The 26,855-nt window shown below is 43.8% G+C and overlaps 1 protein-coding gene and 1 long non-coding RNA gene across 2 annotated transcripts in view; both read left to right on the top strand.

Moving 5' to 3' along the window:
* Positions 1 to 17,745, top strand: part of LOC121005183 (lysosomal acid lipase/cholesteryl ester hydrolase-like) — a 60,328-nt gene extending 42,583 nt beyond the window's left edge. The window contains exons 8-10 of the mRNA XM_040437764.1: positions 6,093 to 6,164; positions 7,463 to 7,531; positions 17,132 to 17,745. Coding sequence (XP_040293698.1) covers positions 6,093 to 6,164; positions 7,463 to 7,531; positions 17,132 to 17,365 — 375 coding nt within the window. The 3' untranslated portion in view covers positions 17,366 to 17,745. The remainder of the gene's footprint in view (positions 1 to 6,092; positions 6,165 to 7,462; positions 7,532 to 17,131) is intronic.
* Positions 17,746 to 18,897: 1,152 nt separating this feature from the next.
* Positions 18,898 to 25,958, top strand: LOC121005184. Its single transcript, XR_005779881.1, has 3 exons — positions 18,898 to 19,053; positions 23,396 to 23,402; positions 25,947 to 25,958. It is a non-coding gene; the product is annotated as an uncharacterized LOC121005184 (long non-coding RNA).
* The last annotated feature ends 897 nt before the right edge of the window (positions 25,959 to 26,855 follow it).

The raw sequence follows: 26,855 nt of genomic DNA, 5'->3' as shown, positions 1-26,855 counted from the left end.
ATTTAGAGGATACAACACTGCTCCCTCATTGTAACACAGCAGCATATTATCAATACCACACATATACTGTGCACAGATGCTGCACTGTTTTTTGGAAGAAAGTGGCCATGATTTTCTTATCCTGGACAACCCCTGCATACCGAATCTCTGAATGAAAGAGAGAGGGGAAGATAGAGAGCCACAATAACTTAAATGGGTATTCCGGTAACCATAAATATAACTTATGTTTTGGACTAATTCATCATAAATAATTACCAATTATAATGTAAATTTCGCATATTTACCGTTCAGTAGTTATAAAAGTAGTTTTCTTCCTCTGCTACCCACTGTGTTTCCTCATGAATTACCACGGCATCGACCTGTAGTTCTGAGCCTTTGTTAGGTCGAGCATGCTCAGTGTGTTGCTATCAATTCTCTAGCTAAATGTCTTGTGAAACAAAGGGCGTGTTAGGGTGCTGGAGATTACTGAGAAGAGGGGGCGTGACCGGACTGTACATCAGGCAGCCAATCAATAAACATCAACGCTCACAGCAGGAAAGCTAGGGATTGTGGGAATTGTAGTCTTTGAAGTTTTGTGAGGGAAGATCAGGTGCGTTGATATTCTCAGTGTGTTGCAGGCTCACACAGGAGGTAGACAAATCAATTGCAAGGTAAATTGAAACTCTGTTTATATGTATAGGTGTGGGTTCTGGTTGGGTCACAGCTTTACCAGAATACCCCTTTAAATATTTTACGAAAACAGAACATGCTAATACAGTTCTGTGATCACAGCAGCATCTGCACCAATTCAAGCAGGCAGGAGTTTTCTAAAATTAGAAACAATTGACTAAGGGGAAGAAATTATTAAATAACAAAAACAACAATACTCATAGTAACATAGATTATAAGGCTGAAAAAAGACATCTGTCCATCCAGTTCAGCCTGTTATGCTGCAAGTTGATCCAGAGGAAGGCAAAAAAAAAACTATGAGGTAGAAGCCAATTTTTCTCACTTTAGGAGAAAAAATTCCTTTCCGACTCCAAACAGGAAATCAGAATAACTCCCTGGTTCAACAACCCATCTCTAGTAGCTATAGCCTGTAATATTATTACACTCCAGAAATTCATCCAAGCCCCTCTTGAACTCTTTTAGAGAACTCAGGCAGAGAGTTCCATAGTCTCACTGCTCTTACCGTAAAGAATCCTTTTCTATGTTTGTGTACAAACCTTCTTTCCTCCAGACACAGAGGATGTCCCCTCGTCACAGTCACAGTCCTGTGGGATAAATAGATGATGGGAGAGATCTCTGTACTGACCCCTGATATATTTATACATAGTTATTAGATCCCTCAGTCGTCTTTTTTTCTAAAGTTAATAGCCCCAATTTTGATAATCTTTCAGGGTACTGTAGTCCACCCATTCTAGTTATTACTTCAGTTGCCCTCCTCTGGACCGTCTCCAGCTCTGCTATGTCTGCCTTGTTTACAGGAGTCCAGAGCTGTACACAATACTCCATGTGTAGTCTGACTAGTGATTTGTAAAGTGGCAGAACTATGTTCTCATCACGGGCATCTATGCCCCTTTTGATGCAACCCATTATCTTATTGGCCTTGGCAGCAGCTGCCTGACACAGGTTTTTGCAGCTTAGTTTACTGTTTATTAAAATTCCTAGATCCTTTTCCATGTCAGTGTTACTGAGTGTTTTACCATTTAGTATGTACTGGTGACTTGCATTATTCCTTCCCATGTGCATAACCTTACATTTGTCAGTGTTAAACCTCATCTGCCACTTCTGTGCCCAAGCTTCCAATCTTTCCAGATCCCTCTGTAGTAGTATACTGTCCTCTTCCGTGTAAATTACTTTACACAGTTTAGTGTCATCTGCAAACATTTATATTTTACTGTGCAAGCCTTCTACAAAATCATTAATAAATATATTGAAGAGAATAGGGTCCAATACTGACCCCTGAGGTACCCCACTGGTGACAGTGACCCAATCTGAGTGTGTACTGTTAATAACCACCCTCTGTTTTCTATCACTGAGCCAGTTACTTACCCACATACAGACATTGTCCCCTAGTCCAAGAAGTCTCATTTTATATACTAACCTTTTATGTGGTACAGTATCAAATGCTTTGGAGAAGTCCAGATATACTTACCTCCTCATAGAAACTGATTAAATTAGTTTGACATGACCAGTCCCTCATGAAGCCATGCTGATATGGTGTTATTTGCTTATTGTCATTGAGGTACTCCAAGATAGCATCTCTTAGGAAACCTTCAAACAGTTTACCCACGACAAATGTTAAACTTAGCGGCCTATAGTTTCTCTGGCTCTGTTTTTGGACCCTTTTTGAATATTGGCACCACATTTGCTATGCGCCAATCCTGTGGAACACTCTCTGTCATTATAGAGTCCTTAAATATCAGAAATAAGGGTCTGGCTGTGACACTACTTAATTATCTTAGAATACAGTGGTGTATGCCATCTGGTCCTGGCGATTTGTTTATTTTAATCTTTTAAGACGCCGCTGTCCTTCTTCCTGGATCACAGGGCATTTTTAATGGGGAATTTACATTAACATTCTGCAGTTTATTTTCTTCAGTGACTACAGTGGCAAAAAATATATATTTTATACGTAGCTTTGCTTTCTCCTCATTGCTGTCTGCAAATACCCCCTTTTTGAGGACTTTGACCTAGTTACTTAGGCTTTTGGACTCTCTTAGTTGGCTAAATTTAGCTTTTTTGAAGTTTGGTATTTTTGTTCTTCCCTGAAGAACCACTCATTTGAATGACAATTGGAAGGTTATTACTTTATGGTCACTATTTCCCAGGTGTCCCCCAACCTGCACATATGATGTTCTGTCAGGTCTATTGGTTAATACTAAGTCCAGTATGGCTGTCCCTCTAGTCGAGTCCTGAACCAGTTGGGAAAGGTAATTGTCTTTGGTTATTGCCAAGAACCTTTTTCCTTTATGAGATGTACAGGTTTCAGTTTCCCAGTCTATATCTGGGTAGTTGAAGTCTCCCATAATAACGACCTCATTATGATCTGCCGCCTCGTCTGTTTCATTTAGAAGTAGATTTTCTGTGGACTCTGGTATATTAGACTTATAATAAACTCCTATTAGTATTTTATTATTGTTTTTTCCTCCATGTATTTCTACCCACAGTGACTCCACATGTTCATGTCCCTCACTTATAGCTTCCCGGAGTGTGGGCTTTAGACAGGACTTTACATAAAGGCAGACCCCTCCCCCTCTCCGGTTTTGACTATCCTTTCTAAACAGACCATAACCCTGTACGTTAACCGCCCAGTCATAGCTATCATCCAGCCATGTCTCAGTTATTCCCACTTTGTCATAGTCCTCTTTAGACATTACTAATTCCAGTTCACCAGTATTATTAGTTTTATTAGTCAGGCTTCTGGCATTAGTATACATACATTTAAGTTCTAGTCCCTCCATCCATTCCTCCCCCAGTCCCATTACCTTGCCCCCGGTCTCTATCTGCACGATCTTCCCCTCCTATAATGTAATTACCCTCCCCCCCAGTCCCTAGTTTAAACACTCCTCCAACCTTCTAGCCATCTTCTCCCCCAAAACAGCTGCCCCTTCCCCATTGAGGTGCAGCCCATCCCTACGATTGAACCTGTAGCCGACAGAGAAGTCGGCCCAGTTCTCCTGGAACCCAAACCCCATCTTCCTACACCAGTTCTCGGGCCACTTGTTAACCTCCCTAATCTCCCGCTGCCTTTCTTGTGTGGCTCATGGTACAGGCAGTATTTCGGAAAACACTACCTTTGAGGTCCTTGCCCTAAGCTTGTGACCTAAATCCCTAAAATAATTTTTAATGACGCTCCACCTACCTCTAACTTTGTCATTGGTACCAATATGGACCATGACCGCTGGATCTTCTCCAGCCCCTCCCAGTAATCTATCAACCGGATCTGCAAAGTGTCGAACTCGAGCGCCAGGAAGACAATACACCTTTTCGATGATCCCGGTCTTTGTGACAGATCGCCCTATCTGTACCCCTAATAATTGAGTCACCCACTACCAGCACCTGTCTGGACTGCTCTGCTCTCCTGGTCCCCTGCTTACTGGAGCTGACATTCCCCTGACTGGCAGAGGAAGGGTCCGGCTGCAGCAGTGGTCTCCCTGAACTGACATCCTCCTCATCTGCCAACCTTGCAAACTTGTTGGGGTGTGTCAGATCAAGGGTAGCCTCCCTGGCACTCTTCCCTCTACCCTGCTTTCTAACTGTTATTCAGCTAGCTACCTCACTTTCCTGATCCTCCATACTACCACCCCCCTCCACATCTACCCCATAGAGTGCTTGCTCAGTGAGCAGCAAACGCTTTTCCAAATTGCCAACGCTTCTCAGTGTTGAAACTCGCCTGGTTAGATACTCGATGTGCGATTCCAAACGGGCAAATTGCTCACACTTTGAACAAAGATATGCACTCTCAAACGGCTGTTCTAGGACTGCGTACATTAGACAAGATGTGCACTGGACTGCGCTGTCAATAATGGAACACATACTAAATGGGGATTACGCAAGAAAAGAGAAAAAAATACAATATAGTGCAGTGATAAGAATCAGATTTACTGTAGTCCCCTCCTAAAGTCCCTGAATCTTAAGTCACGTTATCTAAAGTCACACACTTAATACAAACACACACTGGAAATCAAACAAGTGAACGCTCACAAACTCATGTTGTTTGTCTGCTTGTATAAGTGCAGCTCTCAAACCAGACTGTTTTTTTTCCTCTGGATACTCACCTGACAAATCTCCCATTTTTGATCTTCTGATCGGTTATGTTGGCGTACAGCACATCACCACTCCAGGAAAAACAACAAAGAATGGCAGCGCTGGAGTGGGAAATTATTCTCAGACCTGTGTCAGGTGCTCCTAGCAACTCAACTCGATGACTTCTATTTCGCTCCTGATGCATCCCTCGGTATATAATTGGGTACCCAGCATGTTATAAGTTAATGGCCAATTTCATATGGTGAGAAAAACACCCTCTTAAACATTAATTTGCTCTGTCCAGTGTCAGTAACGCAACTTCCCTGTGTCCCTAAATAAATATATATATATATTATTTTATTTATTAATTTTTTCTGGAAAATGTTGCATGGAATAGTGCAGACTTCTGTATGATATACTGATATATAATGACCAGACAGACAGCAGCCAAAAGGCTACTCTCTTGGCCTCTGTCTGGCTAATATATCCCTATAAACACATTTCCGGTAGTTTATATGCCAGGAGCTTTCTTAGCATACTTGCTAAATGGACTTCAGAAACATGATGTGAGCATAGCCTTAGGCAGGCCATGAGACTAAAGTTGGTAAAAACAGACAATTTTGACCATTTTGGCCAACCGTCATTTGAATAACTATTGCGATGGCCAATTGCAGACTTCTGTCTGAAAAAATCTGATCAGCCACTTGAAAAATTTCAGCCATTGTCAGTCAAAACTGCATGTGTATGGTAAGAGCAGCCTGTGCTCAAAACCAAGGAATCAGATTATTCTGGCGGTTGAATATGAACACAGTTGTCTCGTTGGCCAGCTTTAACAGCCTGCTTACTGTATGGTTCCCTTTTTCCACCTCCTGCTCATCTTTTCTGGCCCCTAGAGCTCCAACTCCCTCTGTCCTGCAGATCATGTTTAATGAAAACCCCCTTTGCAGTGTGAAAAACGACACGACCCATAAACTCTGTGCACTCCTGTTAATGTCATGTATCTAGCTTTGTGAAAACTGTGGCTTCAGGATTCTAACTGTGCAAAGCCCCAATGCCTGCCAAATGAACTCATCTGTGTATTCTCACCCCCACAAAATACAAGGCTCCTAACCAGTGGCAACCTGAGCAATTCATTGATGGGTCTGGGGGTACTTTGGGCAAAGATATTTTCTGAACTTTGTCATTTGGCTAATTGATTAGTCAGTTACATATGTTATTAATTTTTAATCTGCTTTTTATTAAGATCTGATCTTTATTGTAGGAATACCCCTTTAACTTCCTGCGATATCCTATGCCAAAGCATAGATCTCTTTGACTCATGCCACATTGAGGGTTCACTTTTCTTTACTTCTCTCCTGTAGACTCGTGTCCATGTGTACACTTCCTTTTGTCCTGCTGGAACCTCTGTACAAAATATGAAACACTGGTTACAGGTACAGTTCTACACACAGATTTTTTTTTATGTATTAGGAGAATGTGACAAAATGCTTTTAAAAATAAAAAAAATTTCCATTTCATTTCCGCATTACAATACGTTATTGCTATACTGGCCAACTTTTGAAAATCACAAAGAGGGAGAATAGCATAGTGCAGTGCGTCGCTGCTAATTTGTTAATACTAAGCCACAGCTCTTACTATGCCAAGTGCATATGTATACACACCCAATCCTGCCCAGTCCCCCACACAGAATTATATTTACATTGTAGTCATGCCCACATTGTGCCCCTTTCACTGTAGATATGCCCGCATTGTGCCCCATATCAGCTATGCCCACATTGTGCCCCACTGTAGATATGCCCACATTGTGCCCCCACTGTAGTTATGCCCACATTGTGCCCCCACTGTAGTTATGCACACATTGTGCCCCCACTGTAGTTATGCACAAATTGTGCCCCATATCAGCTATGCCCATAATGTGCCCCCACTGTAGATATGCCCACATTGTGCCCCCACTGTAGTTATGCACATATTGTGCCCCCACTGTAGATATGCCCACATTGTGCCCCATATCAGCTATGCCCACAATGTGCCCCCACTGTAGATATGCCCATATTGTGTCCCCACTGTAGATAGGCCCACATTGTGCCCCCACTGTAGTTATGCACACATTGTGCCCCCACTGTAGTTATGCACACATTGTGCCCCCACTGTAGATATGCCCACATTGTGCCCCCACTGTAGATATGCCCACATTGTGCCCCCACTGTAGATATGCCCACATTGTGCCCCCACTGTAGATATGCCCACATTGTGCCCCCACTGTAGTTATGCACACATTGTGCCCCCACTGTAGAAATGCACACATTGTGCCCCCACTGTAGATATGCCCACATTGTGCCCCCACTGTAGATATGCCCACATTGTGCCCCCACTGTAGATATGCCCACATTGTGCCCCCACTGTAGATATGCCCACATTGTGCCCCATATCAGCTATGCCCACAATGTGCCCCCACTGTAGATATGCCCACATTGTGCCCCCACTGTAGTTATGCACACATTGTGCCCCCACTGTAGTTATTCACACATTGTGCCCCACTGTAGATATGCTCTGGAGGCACCAGTCAGGCAGAAGTTGCTACAAACACATGGAAAGCCATTTGATTTCATCTTATATCCTGAGGTACACAAGAACAGATAACTGAAAATAACTCATTCTTTTGTGAAATGGTTTAAAATATGTGTAACTAAGATATTTGTACTGGAATAATGACTTGTGCCCTATTGCTTAGGCTATCCACACTGGGAGACTACAGGCTTTTGATTGGGGCTGTGAGGGAAATCAGAAGCATTATAACCAGGTAATACTCACTTTTGGGAATTTATTCTTAAAAATAAAAAAGTCACATTAGATACTTTGTGACACAGATCCGACTTCTGATACCCTTAGTGACCACCTTTCATAGCTGTGGAAGTTGTGTTCATGTGAGGCACCAACCAGTTCTTAAATCAAACAGTTCAGTGTTCATTCACACTCTTGGCAAGTTCATAAACAAAAAGTCACATTCAAGACAAAAAGTCACCTTTTGGTTTTGGTGTTAGTTCACACCCTGCTGGCAGTTCTGCCTCAAAGAGTCCATGAACAGACTTTAGGCGGCCTGTTTCTCCTCACACTGGTCTCAGACCTCCAAGCCCAGCACAAGCCTCAGATCTCAATACAGAGATCATTTCTGCTGAACCCAGCTGTCTTTTAAAGGCAGCTAGGTGTTGTCAAAACCTGGACCGGCACATGAGTCCAGTCCGGTGTTTGACCCCACCTGACAGCTAATCAGTCAAGCAGCACACGCTGGGAGAAAATACCTGCCTCCCCATACAACTCCCTTTACTGTGTCACAGTGTACATTGAACCAAATAGGTGTCCTCCTTATGCACGGCCAAGTTCACTAGGACCGAACCCCCTACTACTTAGCGACACTCTGATTTGGGTTGTAGAGGTGCATTTTAAAGGGGTTCTCCTGGCTTTTAATATTGATGACCTATCCTCAGGATTGGTTATCAATATCAGATCGGCGGGGGTCTGACACCCAGCACCCCTGCCGATCAGCTGTATGCATTCGCAGTGTGCATGTGCTGTCTACCATCTCTCTTCCTGCTCACTGCTTCTTTGCCATAGACATAGCAGCAGCAGCAGCAGGAAGAGAGATAGGAGACGGATCCCCACCGATCTGATATTGATGACCTATCCTGAGGATAGGTCACAAATATTAAAAGCCCGGAGAACCCCTTTAAGCAGTAAGGGTCCTTATGTAACATCCATATTGCCTAATAAGACAGATGAACAGGATTGTCTTTCTGTTATTATCATTCCCTTTAAAGGGGTTGTCTGACTTATTTTAAAAGGTCACCAAAGCCCCTAAATGTGTTAAAATAATAAAAGACCATATACTCTTCATTTAATCCCCTGCTGTTTCCAGTCTATGAAGCCATATACAGTGGTATGCGAAAGTTTGGGCAACCTTGTTAATCGTCATGATTTTCCTGTATAAATCGTTGGTTGTTACTATAAAAAATGTCAGTTAAATATATCATATAGGAGACACACACAGTGATATTTGAGAAGTGAAATGAAGTTTATTGGATTTACAGAAAGTGTGCTATAATTGTTTAAACAAAATTAGGCAGGTGCATAAATTTGGGCACCACAAAAAAGAAATGAAATCCATATTTAGTAGATCCTCCTTTTGCAGAAATTACAGCCTCTAAACGCTTCCTGTAAGTTCCAATGAGAGTCTGGATTCTGGTTGAAGGTATTTTGGACCATTCCTCTTTACAAAACATCTTTAGTTCATTCAGGTTTGATGGCTTCCGAGCATGGACAGCTCTCTTTAAGTCACACCACAGATTTTCAATTATATTCAGGTCTGGGGACTGAGATGGCCATTCCAGAACGTTGTACTTGTTCCTCTGCATAAATGCCTTAGTGGATTTTGAGCAGTGTTTAGGGTCGTTGTCTTGTTGAAAGATCCAGCCCGGCGCAGCTTCAGATTTGTCACTGATTCCTGGACATTGGTCTCCAGAATCTGCTGATACTGAGTGGAATCCATGCGTCCCTCAACTTTGACAAGATTCCCAGTCCCTGCACTGGCCACACAGCCCCACAGCATGATGGAACCACCACCATATTTTACTGTAGGTAGCAGGTGTTTTTCTTGGAATGCTGTGTTCTTTTTCCTCCATACATAACGCCCCTTGTTATGGCCAAATAACTCAATTTTAGTTTCATCAGTCCACAGCACCTTATTCCAAAATTAAGCTGGCTTGTCCAAATGTGCTTTAGCCCACCTCAAGCGGCACTTTTTGTGCTGTGGGCGGAGAAAAGGCTTCCTCTGCATCACTCTCGCATACAGCATCTCCTTGTGTAAAGTGTGCCGAATGGTTGAACGATGCACAGTGACTCCATCTGCAGCAAGATGATGTTGTGTCACAGCCAGACAGCTGAGAAGCGCTCATAGGAGCTTTTCAGATCCTCCTCCTTGAATTTCTTTGTTTTGGTTTAGTTTCTCATCTCGTTAGTCTATCTCAGCTGTCATGCAGTCGGACTGATTGCTGCCCTTTAAATTCCTCCCCATAATGCAGTAGTGTGCGGCTGATACAACTTCCTGGAGTGTGTGTGCATGCTGTTCCCAGTTCCCAGTTCCCAGTCCCCAGTCCTCAGTCGTCTGCAAGTTAAGTGCTGTTTATGTATTTATGATTATCTCTTTTCTGGATCCAGGTGACCCTGACTCCCTCCGTGTCAGTGTAGGGAGCCGGTGGTCGTGTCCCCTCACTATTGTAGGGTCTTCAGGTAATAGATAGCCGAGGAACGTGGATATGCGCCCATCCACCTTTGGGGTGTTCGCATAGGCTGAGCAGTGAGGGGGAGCGGCAGGTCTATTGCAGGGGTCTCCCTTTGTTCCTTAGTTGTGGATCCAGAGAGACATTGTTTATATGGTTTTGTCTTGTTTCCTGTACACCATCCGTGACATTATCAGCCGCCAAAACCGTCTCAAGCATGGATCCGGTTCACTTTTGGCTGAACGCTTTCAGGGTCTTGCTTTGGAGGTAGCTGATCTCCGTAAGACTTTTTCTCAGTTTCAAGTGACCGGTTCAGCTTGCGTTCATGGAGTTTGTGCTGAGCCTAAGATCTCGCCCCCCGATACGTTCTCCGGTGGTAGTGAGAATTTTGTGCGTTTTAGAGAGGCTTGCAAACTCCATTTTCGCCTTCTTCCCCATTCTTCTGGTGATGAAGAACGGAGGGTGGGGATCATTATATCACTGCTCAGGGGTAACGCTCAGTCCTGGGCCTTTTCGCTGCCGGAGGGGGCACGGCCCCTCCGTTCAGTGGATGAATTCTTTTTAGCCCTGGGTCAGATATATGATGATCCGGATCGTATTGCTCTGGCTGAGTCTAGACTACGTCGGTTATGCCAGGGTAAACAATCCGCAGAGATATACTGCTCAGAATTTCGGAGATGGGCAGCAGATACGGGTTGGAATGATGCTGCACTCCGAAGTCAATTTTGCTATGGTCTTTCAGAGGGATTGAGAGATGCATTTGCCTTTCATGAGAGACCTACCTCCTTGGATTCTGCTATGTCTCAGGCTGTTCGTATTGACAGGCGTCTTAGAGAGAGAGGAGAGATCTCTCCTTCCTGTCATACTCAGTCCCGGGACAGTGCAGCGGTCTCATTCTGTGCACAGGGGTCTCAGTCGCTGTCAGCCCCTTCTGAGCAGGAGCCCATGCAGCTGGGGTTGATTGCCTCTGACAATAGAAGATTCAGCCCGCAGGGGAGGGTTTGTTTTTGTTGTGGAGGTATAAATCATCTGGCAAATGTTTGTCCCTCTAGGAGATTCAGGCAGTTTTCTGGGAGCAATAAAGAGACAAAAAGGAAAAAATCTTTTAAAAATGTTCCGTCTGTTACTATTGGCAGGGTTGAGGCGGAAATTGAAGGTTTCCCGTTTGCTTGTAGTTCCCGTTTTGTCCTGCCTGCTAGGGTGGCGCTAGAGAGCAAGAGCATTTTTTGTGAGATTTTTGTGGATAGTGGAGCAGCTGTCAACCTCATTGATAATCAATTTGCAATAACTCATGGTTTCCAGGTATGCACTTTGGGAAAAGATATTCCTGTTTTTGCTATTGATTCAGCTCCACTTTCTCAGAAATCATTAAAGGGCATAGTTCACAATATCCGTTTAATTGTGAGTGATGCTCATGTTGAGGATGTGTCATGTTTCGTCCTTAGCGGTTTGCCTACTCCTCTAGTGTTGGGGCTACCCTGGCTCACTAAACATAACCCCACCATTGATTGGCAAGCGAGGCAAATAAATGGTTGGAGTAACTTTTGCAGAGAGAATTGCCTCATAACATCTGTTTCTGAGGTTTCTACTAAGACTGTACCACCTTTCCTCTCTGAATTTTTGCATGTCTTCTCTGAGAGTGGAGTTCAGGGTTTGCCTCCGCACAGGGAGTATGATTGCCCTATTAATCTCATCCCAGGCGCCAAGCTGCCTAAATCTCGTTTATACAATCTCTCCCAACCTGAGAGGGTCGCTATGCGTGCTTATATCTCTGAGAGTCTGAGAAAAGGACACATACGACCCTCGAAGTCACCTGTTGCCGCTGGTTTTTTCTTTGTTAAGAAAAAATATGGTTCTTTAAGACCTTGTCTGGATTTCAGGGAGCTGAACAGTATCACTATTCGTGATCCTTATCCGCTTCCTCTGATCCCGGAGCTGTTTAACCAGGTTGTTGGGGCTAAAGTCTTTTCCAAATTAGACCTAAGAGGGGCATACAACCTGGTTAGGGTCAGAGAAGGAGACGAATGGAAGACGGCTTTCAATACCCCTGAGGGCCATTTTGAGAATTTGGTTATGCCTTTTGGTTTGATGAATGCCCCAGCCGTTTTTCAGCATTTCGTCAACAGCATTTTTTATCATTTAATGGGAAAATTTGTATTAGTGTATTTGGATGACATTTTGATTTTTTCTCCTGATTTCAAGACTCATAAGGAACACTTACATCAGGTCTTGCTCATCCTGCGGGAGAATAAATTATACGCGAAACTGGAAAAATGTGTGTTTGCGGTTCCAGAGATCCAATTTCTGGGGTTTCTTGTCTCCGCTTCTGGTTTTCGCATGGACCCCGAGAAGGTCCGCTCTGTGCTTGAGTGGGAGCTTCCTGAGAATCAGAAGGCGCTGATGCGTTTTTTGGGCTTTGCTAATTATTACAGGAAATTTATTTTGAATTATTCCTCTGTTGTTAAACCACTCACTGATATGACCAGAAAGGGGGTAGATTTTTCTTCCTGGTCGGTAGAGGCGCGTAAGGCCTTTTCTAATATCAAGGAGAGTTTTGCTTCCGCTCCCATCCTAGTACAACCTGATATTTCGTTACCCTTCATAGTTGAGGTTGATGCTTCTGAGGTAGGGGTGGGTGCGGTCTTGTCTCAGGGTTCTTCTCCTGCCAAATGGCAACCGTGTGCTTTTTCTCAAAGAAACTCTCCTCCGCAGAGAGAAATTATGATGTGGGAGATAGGAAATTGTTGGCCATCAAGTTGGCTTTTGAGGAATGGCGCCATTGGCTAGAGGGAGCCAGACACCCTATTACCGTGTTTACTGACCATAAAAATCTGGCCTACTTGGAGTCAGCCAAGCGTCTGAACCCGAGACAGGCCAGATGGTCTTTGTTCTTTTCAAGGTTTAATTTTGTTGTTACTTTCCGCCCTGGGGTTAAGAATGTGAAGGCAGATGCCCTGTCACGTTGTTTTCCGGGAGGTGGGAATTTTGAAGACCCGGGTCCCATTTTGGCTGAAGGTGTGGTGGTCTCTGCTCTTTTTCCTGAATTGGAGGCAGAGGTGCAGGCAGCCCAGTCAGAAGCTCCTGATCTTTGTCCTCCTGGGAGGTTGTTTGTGCCTCTCGCTTTGAGACACAAGATTTTTAAAGAACACCACGATACGGTCCTTGCTGGGCACCCGGGGGCAAGAGCCACACTGGATCTCATTGCTCGGAGATTCTGGTGGCCTGCGCTTCGTAAGTCGGTTGAGGGTTTTGTGGCAGCTTGCGAGACTTGCGCTCGTGCCAAGGTCCCTCATTCACGGCCATCAGGTCCTCTCCTTCCTTTGCCCATTCCTTCCCGTCCTTGGACACATCTGTCCATGGACTTCATAACGGACTTGCCTCGTTCCTCGGGGAAGTCTGTGATTCTGGTGGTGGTGGACCGTTTTAGCAAAATGGTGCATTTTATCCCTTTTCCTGGTTTGCCCAATGCTAAGACGCTGGCGCAGGCATTTATTGACCACATTGTCAAATTGCATGGGATTCCTTCAGACATAGTCTCTGATAGGGGCACGCAGTTTGTTTCCAGATTCTGGAAGGCTTTCTGTTCTCGCTTGGGGGTTCGGTTGTCATTCTCTTCTGCTTTCCATCCGCAGTCGAATGGCCAGACAGAGCGCGTCAATCAGAATCTGGAGACATATCTGCGCTGTTTTGTGGCAGAGAATCAGGAGGATTGGTGTTTTTTTTTTGTCCCTTGCTGAGTTTGCTTTAAATAACCGTCGTCAGGAGATCCTGTCTGTCATCAATCCTGTTGCCTACCGTCTTGATCTTCCTCAGACTTGGAAGATCCATAATGTTTTTCATAAGTCCTTTATGAAACCTTATGTTCAACCTATTGTACCCTCGCCTTTGCCTCCTCCTCCGATTATGGTTGATGGAAATCTTGAATTTCAGGTCTCTAGGATTGTGGATTCTCGTCTTGTCCGTGGTTCCCTCCAGTACCTCGTTCATTGGGAGGGTTATGGTCCTGAGGAGAGGATGTGGGTCCCAGTGACGAACATTAAGGCCTCTCGTCTCATCAGGGCTTTCCATAGGTCCCATCCTGAGAAGGTGGGCCCTGAGTGTCCGGGGTCCACTCCTAGAGGGAGGGGTACTGTCACAGCCAGACAGCTGAGAAGCGCTCATAGGAGCTTTTCAGATCCTCCTCCTTGAATTTCTTTGTTTTGGTTTAGTTTCTCATCTCGTTAGTCTATCTCAGCTGTCATGCAGTCGGACTGATTGCTGCCCTTTAAATTCCTCCCCATAATGCAGTAGTGTGCGGCTGATACAACTTCCTGGAGTGTGTGTGCATGCTGTTCCCAGTTCCCAGTCCCCAGTCCTCAGTCGACTGCAAGTTAAGTGCTGTTTATGTATTTATGATTATCTCTTTTCTGGATCCAGGTGACCCTGACTCCCTCCGTGTCAGTGTAGGGAGCCGGTGGTCGTGTCCCCTCACTATTGTAGGGTCTTCAGGTAATAGATAGCCGAGGAACGTGGATATGCGCCCATCCACCTTTGGGGTGTTTGCATAGGCTGAGCAGTGAGGGAGAGCGGCAGGTCTATTGCAGGGGTCTCCCTTTGTTCCTTAGTTGTAGATCCAGAGAGACATTGTTTATATGGTTTTGTCTTGTTTCCTGTACACCATCCGTGACATTTTGTAGGTCTTTGGTGCTGGTCTGTGGGTTGAGTCTGACTGTTCTCACCATTCGTCGCTTCTGTCTATCCGAGATTTTTCTTGGTCTGCCACTTCGAGCCTTAACTTGAACTGAGCCTGTGGTCTTCCATTTCCTCAATATGTTCCTAACTGTGGAAACAGACAGCTGAAATCTCTGAGACAGCTTTCTGTATCCTTCCCCTAAACCATGATGGTGAACAATCTTTGTCTTCAGGTCATTTGAGAGTTCTTTTGAGACCCTCATGTTGCTACTCTTCAGAGAAAATTAAAAGAGGAGGGAAACTTACAATTGACCCCCGTAAATACTCTTTCTCATAATTGGATTCACCTGTGTATGTAGGTCAGGGGTCACTGAGCTTACCAAGCCAATTTGAGTTCCAATAATTAGTTCTAAAGGTTTTGGAATCAATAAAATGACAACAGTGCCCAAATTTATGCACCTGCCTAATTTTGTTTAAACAATTATAGCACACTTTCTGAAAATCCAATAAACTTCATTTCACTTCTCAAATATCACTGTGTGTGTCTCCTATATGATATATTTAACTGACATTTTTTATCGTAACAACCAACGATTTATACAGGAAAATCATGACAATTAACAAGGTTGCCCAAACTTTCGCATCCCACTGTATACGGTTTCATGCCATGAACTGCTGGGGCCTGTGATAAGCTGCAGTGGTCACACGTGGTATATGACTATGTCTCTGCTACAGCCTATAAATACAGACCAGAGCGGCGGCCCTAGAAATGTTGGGGTATTAAGTAGTAAAAATATGTTGTTGTTTTTCACACATTATGGGTTTGGGGTGCTTTTAAAACAAGTCAAAGAACCCTTTAACCCGTTCGCTACCAGTGCCATACATGTATGGCACTGGAGCGAAGTGCAAACATGGCGCCCACTCGCACGTCCAGCGGGCGTCATAGCCATCAGGTCTCCGCTGTTTCAAACAGCAGAGACCGACGGCTAATGACCACAATAATGCCGATCGCAGTCATTAAAGCCTTTAGATGCCATGATCAAGTGAGATCACGGCATCAAAAGGGTGATATACCCTGAAGTGCTTCATACCGCCATCTTCTGCGGCCAATGAGGATGCTGGTAATTAAATTCAATATGCTAGGTCTTTTTGAAGAGATCCAGGGTATTGAAGCTGCAATTCTTATTATGGCCAGCAGGTGGCAGGCCAACATAAGAAATTAGCAATTCTGTACAAAAGAGAAACAAAATCATACAAAAAATAAAAAAAACAAAACAAAAAAAATTAAAAAAATATGTTTAAATTATATTCCATGGAATAAAATAAATACATAAATAACAAAAAATATAAACCTCATGGGCATCACCGTATCCAAAAACGCCTGTACTATAAAAATATTTTCCAATATAGCGAATGGCGTAATGGAAAAAAGGGTCAAAATGGCCCATTTGCCATTTTTTCATTGCTTCTCTTACCCGAAAAATGTAATAAAATGTGATCAGAAAGTCACCCACACTACAAAATGGTGTCAATGAAAACTACAGATTGTCCTGCAAAAATAAGCCCCGACACAGCTCAGTAGATATAACTATAAAAAAGTTATGGGTGTCAGAGTATGGTGATGAAAACATTTTTTTTCAAAGTTTTAATTTATTTTTACACTATTTAGACATAAAAAAAACATACATATGTGATATTGTTGTAATCGTACTGACCCAGAGAATGAAGGGCACAGGTCAGTTTTGCCGCAAATGGAACAAAACTCATAATACGGTGGAGGAATTGTGTTTTGTTTCCAATTACACCCCACTTGGAATTTTTTTCCCGCTTCCCACTACATTTTATGCCATACTAAATGGTGGCATTAGAAAGTACAACTTGTCCTGCAAAGAATAGGCCCTCATACAGCTATGTGAACAGAAAAGTAAAAAAGTTATGGCTCAAGGTAGATAGGGAAGAAAAATCAAAACGCAAAAATGAAAATAAATTCCGATATCCTAAGGGTTAAATTCCAGTCAGATAGTGGAATTAACCCCTCTTATTGCAGCTTTAAAAACTTGGTTTAATTTAGCCCATTACCCTGCAGTGTCCCTATATCAACTAGTCGGGGGACCATGTACAAAGTAATATTTACTGCTAAGGTGGTAATTGTCAGCCTTGTGGTCTCAGTGCGTTTGGATCCTGAGCAGGTTCATGTCACCCATGGAAAGTAAGGTGAAATAATGATTTACAATGTCCATAGCAAAGGTAGACACTGCTAATCAGAAATGGGCCACCCTGCCTTCGCCAGATAGCAGTGTTGATGTGTGGCTATTTGGCTGTGACCAGAGGATCAGGCAGCTCTTTATAATGTCCAACGGGCTAGAGGCGGGCGTGGAAAATGTACACATGGGTATGCCTTCACTTTATTTTTGCCTTTAAATGTGTTCTCTGTGTTTTATTTTTTATTTTTTCAGAGCACTCCTCCTTTGTATGATGTGACAAACATGACAGTCCCCACGGCTCTCTGGAGCGGAGAAAATGATTGGCTTGCTGACCCGCTGGATGTAAATTTATTGATCCCTAAAATCAGGAACTTGGTCTATCAGGAAGAGATACCAAAATGGGAGCATCTAGATTTCATATGGGGTCTTGATGCTCCACAAAAGTTATACCAAAAAATCCTTGAGCTCCTGAAAATATATACATGATCTCCATTACATATGACAGATACCTGGAACTAGAATATTCTGTAAGGAGAGAAAGGAGAAACATCTTCAACCCTTTTGCAAATATTTTCAAATGTAGGGGGTGACCCATGTAACATGTACCATTTTACTGAAAACAAGCTTAGATCATAGTATGAATTTCAATATAAAAAGTTTTATTATTTGTAATAGTTTTATGTTGTTTATATGATAGTATTTAGTCAATGTGATCTATTTTATGTAGGCTGCATGTCTAGTAAATTAAGGAGCACATTTATTAAGACCGGCGTTTTAGATGCCGGTCCTGAGCTGGCGGTGGATCCTCTGAAGTTATGTAGAGACGCAGGCCTCTTCATAGCTTTGGCACATCCAGCACCAGTTCTAAATGTAAGACAGCTTCCTAGCTGTCATACATTTAGACCATTTTCTACGCCTAAGGGCTCTTTCACACGAGTGGATGCCGTGTGGGTAATCTGCTGCGTGAAAGTATTAACATGATTAATAATGGTCCGTGCCTTTCTGTGACCTTTTTACTACAAAATCAAGGTGACAACTTTATCTCACTGTGATTTTGTAGTAAAGAGATCACAGGGAGGCACGGAGCATTATCAATCATGTTAACGCTCCATGTCTCTGCTGTCCGGAACGGGGCTTGGCTCTCTTTCACGCAGTGGATTCCACACACGGGAGCTCTAAAACAGGCGTAGAAAATGATGAATGAGACAAGCCTGCTGGCCCATCCCCTTCCCCAATCACACCCCGCCACAATTTTAGACCTGGCGTGAGCAGGGCAAACTCGCAGAAAGCAGCACAACGGTTACCTAATATAGGCGTATTTCAGCATGATAAATGACCCCCTAAAAGTCCAATTTTTGGAGCATCTTATGATATTGAAAGTCCTAAGGAACATATTATATCTGCGGCGTCATGACGTTTCGTGTCTTGTCATGCAGGAAGTTTGAGATCCATTAAAGCATATGGTATAGAAAGAGTCAAAAGATCTCCTCAAGGTGGGGAAGTGAAATACCCTGCCTTTTTTCATAGGGGGCATTTTGGATTTTCAATCTGAATACCAGGAGTCCAAATGGCTTGAATTTAAAAAACGGAGATTATGTATCATTATTAGCTTTATAATTCTGTGCATGTTGAAAGATATTTCCAACTTTATATCAGTAGCAATGTAACCACCATGTGCACCAATTTTTTTTTTTAGGTTTTTACATTGCATATACTTAAGGCATTTCCAGGTGCATCTAAAAAAAATTGAATATCTTCAAAAAGTTAATTTATTTCAGTAATTCAATTCAAAAAGTGAAATTCATATTATATAGATTCATTACACACAGAGTGATCTATTTCTTTTAATGTTGATGATTTTGGCTTACAGCTAATGAAAACCAAAAAATTTGAATATAATATAAGACCAATTAAAAATGATTTTTAAGACAGAAATGTTGGCCTACTGAGAAGTACGTACAGTACTTGGTTGGGATTCCATTTTTATTTATTATACTCACTTATATAGTACTGACATATTCTGCAGCGCTTTACAGACATTATCATCACACTGTCCCCAATGGTTCTCACAATCTAAGTTCCCTCTCAGGATGTCTTTGGAGTGTGGGAGGAAACAGGAGAACACGGAGGAAACCCTCACAAACTCGGGGAGAACATACAAACTCCATGCAGATGTTGTTCTTAGTCGGATTCGAACCTACGACCCCAGCGCTGAGCCGCCGTGCTGCCCATTTGTATGAATTACTGCATCAGTGCAGCGTGGCGTGGAGGTGATCAGCCTGTGGCACTGCTGAGGTGTTATGGAAGTCCAGGTTCTTTGATAGTGACCTTCAGCTCATCAGCATTGTTGGGTCTGGTGTCTCTCATCTTCCTTTTGACAATACCCAAAAGAATCTCTATATGAAATGAGCATCTCCATAAAACATATCAGCAGAGGTAATCATGAAATGCTCAAAATTTCCTGCTAGACGGCTATGGAGCTCTGGAAAATGAAAGTTGGAATCTGATTGGTTGCTATTGGCAACTAAGCCAGTTTTCCTTTACACTGGTTTTGATAAATCCCCCCCCATTGTCTTCTTCCAACCTACATTCGCTATTTACTAAGCTCCGCTGCTCAGTTACTGATGGAGCACATGTTAAAAGGGTTTTCCAAGATTTTTATACTGATGGCCTATCATTATGATAGGTCATTCGCATCTGATTGGTGGGGGTCCGACACCCAGGACCCCCACTCATCAGCTGTTTGAGAAGGCACCGGCGCTCACAGTAGTGCCGCGGTCTTCCTGCAGCTTTGTCTAGGCCATGTGACGTCATGTTCATTGGTCACATGACCCAGGTGCAACTCAGCTCCATTGAAGTAAATGAGGTTGAGCTGCAGTACCAAGCACAGCCACTATACAATGTACGGCACTGTGCTTGGTGAGCTGAGCTGCCTTCCCAAACAGCTAATCAACAGGTGTCCTGGGTGTGCAGAGGACGCAGCAGTTGCAGAGAGAGCAGAGCCTCTAGGTGTAACAGTAATGCCCCCGTTGCTCCTAGAGGCTCATTTGCATATATTAAAACATAATTTTTCTCAGCAATGCGGACACAGATATGAAGATGGGACCAACACAGATGCCTTCAGCTGCCAAGCACACATGTAACAGGTCAGCCAGTGTCATAGGTACAAATCTGCTGACAGATGCCTTTTAACACAGCATTTTTGGCCGCAAACTGTTCAGCCATGAACAATCATGGTCGTGCAGTTAAAATTATGGGGGCCTTCCCTACCAGATTTTTTGCCCAGGGCCCTTCACCGCTTTAGGCCTCATGCACATGGGTGTTGCCGGCTGTGGCCCGTATTGCGGCCCGCAAACAGCAGGTTCGCAATATGTGGGCACCGGCCGTGTGCTTCCGGCGAACCCATTCAAATCTGGAGCATTAGACCATGATTGTTCATGGTGCGGACGGATCACGGACCCATTCAAGTTGAATGGGTCTGGATCCGTCGTGGCTGCCAGCACAACGGCCATGTGGAAGAGGCCTTAATCTGTCTCTGGGGCACACCCTAAAGCCACCTGTACACATTGCGGAATACAACAGTTCTTTCCATGCAGATTCCCGGCAGAGTAGTACCAACAAAGTGTATGATTACACAACTCTCATGTGGAAATTGACCTGCATTGCGGATTTCCAGGTGTGCAGCATGTAAGCTATGTTTGCAGTTTTAGCTAAAGATTTCACAATTTTCCAATGAAGGGTGAGATCTGCAGAAAAACCGCATCAAATCCGCACCAAAATCTGGGATTAGAAATATGTTGCAGAAACCCCACATTGTTCTTCAAAATGAAACCACCACTGATCGAAAAACATGGAATGAGCAAAGGTTATGACTCCGACCTGCTCACCAAAATAGTCAAAGAAAAATATAAACTAACAGTCACAAAAATGTGCAGACCGGGGCCGATGGTATTGAAAGGCTGTGTGAACCTCAAGATGCGCTATACACAACACCATTAATATACGGTATATGGGTGCATCCACACGACCGTAAGTGTTTTGCGGTCCGCAAATTGCAAATCCACAAAGCACGGAAACCTGCCGGAACGCACATGGCCCGTGCAATATAGAGAATGCCCAGGGGCGGACTGACAACTCATGGGGCCCCTGGGCAATAGGAGATTATGGGGCCCCTGTGGCCATACCCACCCTCAAGCCACACCCACACACAACCCCACCCACATATCGCGCCGCCTACATCACCTACACTTGGTACAGGATCTCTTCACTATGTTCAAAATAAAAGTTATAGTTAATGGGTCGGCGGGCATTCTGTCTGCATCCAGCAGTGCCGGATGCAGTAAATTCCGGCAGGCTGTTCTCAGCTGGAACAGCCTGCCAGAATCACTAACGCATATGTGAAGGCAGCCTAATACAGCGCACATACCTCTTACATCCAGTGACGTCTCCTTTGATGTAGTTGTACTCTTTCTTCATCTTCTCCATTCAGACCAGACCGCCATGATGATTTCTTTCAGCCATCTCTCATCTCTGCAGAGTTTGACAGACAGACATCTTAGTTTTCTACTTTTCCTCCCACCTTCTCGACATTCTATCATGCACCCCCAATACTGAGACACTGTGCCCCCAAAACTATACTGTAGAAACAGATAAACCCCCTGAAAATACTAGTTACACACAGATAGCGCCCCCTTCAATAATTATTGGAACACAATGCTCTAAAAAATAACTGCACCCTGCAAATAGTGCCCCTGACACTAATAGTGTAACCATAATGTCCCCCAAAAATAACGGTGCTAAGCTGATACTGTGCCAGGGTGCCCCCACAGTAATAGTGCTCCACAAAATCCCAGCAATAGTAATAATTCTGTGCCAGAGTGCACTTAGTAGTAATAGTGCTCCTACAGTGTCCCCAACAGTAATTGTGTCACAGAAATAATAATGCTCCCATAGTTCCTCAGTTGTAATTATGCTCCCTTATAATGTGCGCCAGTACAAAAAAATGCCCTGTTGTGTGGCAGTAAAAAAAACTCCTCTTAGTGCCCCCAGTAGAACCAATGTCCCCAGAGTGCCCTCATGTGATCCAATGACCCTTACTGTGTGCCACTGCAAAAACACTTAGTGCCCCAGTTGAGCTAAGGTGCCCATAGTGCCCCTATAATTTGTGCCAGTATAAAATACTCCTATATAGTGCCCCCATAAGTTTCCCCCATAGTGCTCCTCCCCGTCCTATATATTTCCCCTAGAAGATGCCCCCATAGTGCTCCTCTCCATCCCCATAGTGCCCTTTATAATGTGCCAGTATAAAATGCCCATATAGACTGCCCGACATACACTCACCTAAAGAATTATTAGGAACACCTGTTCTATTTCTCATTAATGCAATTATCTAGTCAACCAATCACATGGCAGTTGCTTCAATGCATTTAGGGGTGTGGTCCTGGTCAAGACAATCTCCTGAACTCCAAACTGAATGTCAGAATGGGAAAGAAATTTAAGCAATTTTGAGCGTGGCATGGTTGTTGGTGCCAGAGAGGCTGGTCTGAGTATTTCACAATCTGCTCAGTTACTGGGATTTTCACGCACAACCATTTCTAGGGTTTACAAAGAATGGTGTGAAGGGAAAAACATCCAGTATGCGGCAGTCCTGTGGGCAAAAATGCCTTGTGGATGCTAGAGGTCAGAGGAGAATGGGCAGACTGATTCAAGCTGATAGAAAAGCAACGTTGACTGAAATAACCACTCGTTACAACCGAGGTATGCAGCAAAGCATTTGTGAAGCCACAACACGCACAACCTTGAGGCGGATGGGCTACAACAGCAGAAGACCCCACTGGGTACCACTCATCTCCACTACAAATAGGAAAAACAGGCTACAATTTGCACGAGCTCACCAAAATTGGACTGTTGAAGACTGGAAAAATGTTGCCTGGTCTGATGAGTCTCGATTTCTGTTGAGACATTCAAATGGTAGAGTCCGAATTTGGCGTAAACAGAATGAGAACATGTATCCATCCTCTGATGGCTACTTCCAGCAGGATAATGCACCATGTCACAAAGCTCGAATCATTTCAAATTGGTTTCTTGAACATGACAATGAGTTCACTGTACTAAAATGGCCCCCACAGTCACCAGATGTCAACCCAATAGAGCATCTTTGGGATGTGGTGGAACGGGAGCTTCGTGCCCTGGATGTGCATCCCTCAAATCTCCATCAACTGCAAGATGCTATCCTATCAATATGGGCCAACATTTCTAAAGAATGCTATCAGCACCTTGTTGAATAAATGCCACGTAGAATTAAGGCAGTTCTGAAGGCAAAAGGGGGTCCAACACCGTATTAGTATTAGTAATTCTTTAGGTGAGTGTAGATGCCCCTATAATGCTTCTCTCCCCCCTTCCCCATAGTGGCACCAAAATGTGTGCCAGTATTAAATGCCCCTATATAATGCCCCCATAGTGCTCTTCTCCCCCACTTCTCCATAGTGCCCCCCATAATGCATGCCAGTACATAAGGCCTCCAGTAGATGCCCCCATAGTGCTCCTTTCCCCCACACTTCTCCATAGTGCCCCCCATAATGTGTGCCAGTATCCAGTATATAGGACCCCCATTAGAAGCCCCCATCGTGCCCCCCCATAATATTTGCCAGTACATAGGGCCCCCAGAAAATGCCCCCATTGTGATCCTTCCCCCCCTTCTCCATAGTGCCCCCATAATCCATTTATACGGTCATGTGAATGCACCTGTGACGAACACCGTGACCCGATTGAATCCGGACGTCAACTACGTCGAACTCACGAGATACGTTATGGTCACTGGTTACCAAGGCGTGACATTACACCCTCCTGGAGGAGCGGGTAAGGTAAGTCTTGGTACAATTTTCACAGACTCCTCCTGTCCACACAGGCACTAAGAGGCAACAAGCTGAGAGAGTCTTTTCACTGCCCCAGTGAAACAGCGCATTCTCAGCCCGGGAAGACTGCCACCAGTTTATTGTTTGATATAAGCCCTGTCCGCTAACGGGATTATATAGGGTAAGAAACCAACCCACGATAGCGTATTGCTAGGCCGAAACATGGACGTGGGGATTCGTGATCGAGATACAAGACAGCAGTAGATTAAATTAGATATTTAATCACCTTAAGGTAAATACAGGTAACATAGTACATAAGGCCGAAAAAAGACATTTGTCCATCCAGTTCGGCCTGTTATCCTGCAAGTTGATCCAGAGGAAGGCAAAAAAAAAAAAGTGAGGTAGAAGCCAATCAGGTAATCAGAATAACTCCCCGGATCAACGACCCTTCTCTAGTAGCTATAGCCTGTAATATTATTACACTCCAGAAATACATCCAGGCCCCTCTTAAAAAAAAATTTGTACTCACCATCACCACCTCCTCAGGCAGAGAGTTCCATAGTCTCACTGCTCTTACCGTAAAGAATCCCCTTCTATGTTTGTGTACAAACCTTCTTTCCTCCAGACGCAGACGATGTCCCCTCGTCACAGTCACAGTCCTGGGGATAAATAGATGATAGGAGAGATCTCTGTACTGACCCCTGATATATTTATACATAGTAATTAGATCTCCACTCAGTCGTCTTTTTTCTAAAGTGAATAACCCTAATTTTGATAATCTTTCAGGTTACTGTAGTTGCCCCATTCCAGTTATTACTTTAGTTGCCCTCCTCTGAACCCTCTCCAGCTCTGCTATGTCTGCCTTGTTCACAGGAGCCCAGAACTGTACACAGTACTCCATGTGTGGTCTGACTAGCGATTTGTAAAGTGGTAGGACTATGTTCTTATCACGGGCATCTATGCCCCTTTTGATGCAACCCATTATCTTATTGGCCTTGGCAGCAGCTGCCTGACACTGGTTTTTGCAGCTTAGTTTGCTGTTTATTAAAATTCCTATATCCTTTTCCATGTCAGTGTTACCGAGTGTTTTACCATTTAGTATGTACGGGTGACTTGCATTATTCCTTCCCATGTGCATAACCTTACATTTGTCAGTGTTAAACCTCATCTGCCACTTATCTGCCCAAGCCTCCAATCTATCGAGATCCCTCTGTAGTAGTATACTTCAAAAGAAAGACCGGCACTCGACTTCTTGTTCAAAGCAGCTTCGCTTTATTCAGGCATGGAGGAGACACAGCACAGAAGCGACACGTGTTTCGGCCCAAAAGCGAGCCTTTTTCAAGCATAGTAAATCTCTATACGAAACACATTTAAATAGTGCGCCATCTCGGCGTCAAAACGTGTTGACGTCATAACACCATGGAAACAGAAATACACAGATCATCCAACGTAACAATTACAGACATTGTTACACAAATAATCAAACGCAACAATTGTAGACATTGTTACAACATAGTTACAATACTGGTATATAGTAAATCTTGTAGCTTTAAATAGAATAAGCTGTGAGAAAATAAAAAAGAGTCAGCTGGCAACATGAGATACAAACAAGCAACATGCACAAATATCAAAGTAATTACCCTAAGATGTAAATCTCATACAGGCTACATATAGCTTAAGGACATCCACTCTTGTCATTTTTTCTGTGACTAAAGACCACGATTCCGGAGAGGAGTGCCGACTGCTTCTATTTCATTGTAGTAGTATACTGTCCTCTTCAGTGTTAATTACTTTACACAGTTTAGTGTCATCTGCGAAAATTGATATTTTACTGTGCAAGCCTTCTACAAGATCATTAATAAATATAGTGAAGAGAATAGGGCCCAATACTGACCCCTGAGGTCCCCACTAGTGACAGTGACCCAATCTGATTGTGTACCGTTAATAACCACCCTCTGTTTTCTATCATTGAGCCAGTTACTTACCCACATACAGACATTGTCTCCCAGTCCGAGCATTCTCATTTTATATACTAACCTTTTATGTGGTACAGTGTCAAATGCTTTGGAGAAGTCCAGATATACGACATCCATTGATTCACCGCGGTCAAGTCTAGAACTTACCTCCTCATAGCAACTGATTAAACTAGTTTTGCATGACCGATCCCTCATGAAGCCATGCTGATATGGCGTTATTTGCTTATTTCCATTGAGATGCTCTAAGATAGCATCTCTCAGAAAACCTTCAAACAGTTTACCCACAACAGATGTTAAACTTACCGACCTATAGTTTCCAAGCTCTGTTTCTGGACCCTTTTTGAATATTGGCACCACATTTGCTAGGCGCCAATCCTGGGTCCCCCCTCACTGCTGATCCTGGCAGCTCAATGACCCACAAAGCCCTTTAGGGTTCATAGCTCCAGACCAGAAGGTCACAGGGAGATGGTTCTGGGACCAACAGACCTGCCTGGGTTCCGGCTACAAGTACAGGGTGGGCCATTTATATGGATACACCTTAATAAAATGGGAATGGTTGGTGATATTAACTTCCTGTTTGTGGCACATCAGTATATGTGAGGGGGGAAACTTTTCAAGATGGGGGGTGACCATGGCGACCATTTTGAAGTTGGCCATTTTGAATCCAACTTTTGTTTTTTCAATAGGAAGAGGGTCATGTGACACATCAAACTTATTGGGAATTTCACACGAAAAACAATGGTGTGTTTGGTTTTAACGTAACTTTATTCTTTCATGAGTTATTAACAAGTTTCTGACCACTTATAAAATGTGTTCAATGTGCTGCCCATTGTGTTGGATTGTCAATGCAACCCTCTTCTCCCACTCTTCACACACTGATAGCAACACCACAGGAGAAATGCTAGCACAGGCTTCCAGTATCCGTAGTTTCAGGTGCTGCACATCTCGTATCTTCACAGCATAGACAATTGCCTTCAGATGACCCCAAAGATAAAAGTCTAAGGGGGTCAGATCGGGAGACCTTGGGGGCCATTCAACTGGCCCACGACGACCAATTCACTTTCCAGGAAACTGTTCATCTAGGAATGCTCGGACCTGACACCCATAATTTGGTGGTGCACCATCTTGCTGGAAAAACTCAGGGAA

This window comes from Bufo bufo, chromosome 6 (assembly GCF_905171765.1).
Source record: "Bufo bufo chromosome 6, aBufBuf1.1, whole genome shotgun sequence".
NCBI classification, from domain to species: Eukaryota; Metazoa; Chordata; class Amphibia; order Anura; family Bufonidae; genus Bufo; species Bufo bufo.
This window is presented reverse-complemented; position numbering and strand designations above follow the sequence as displayed.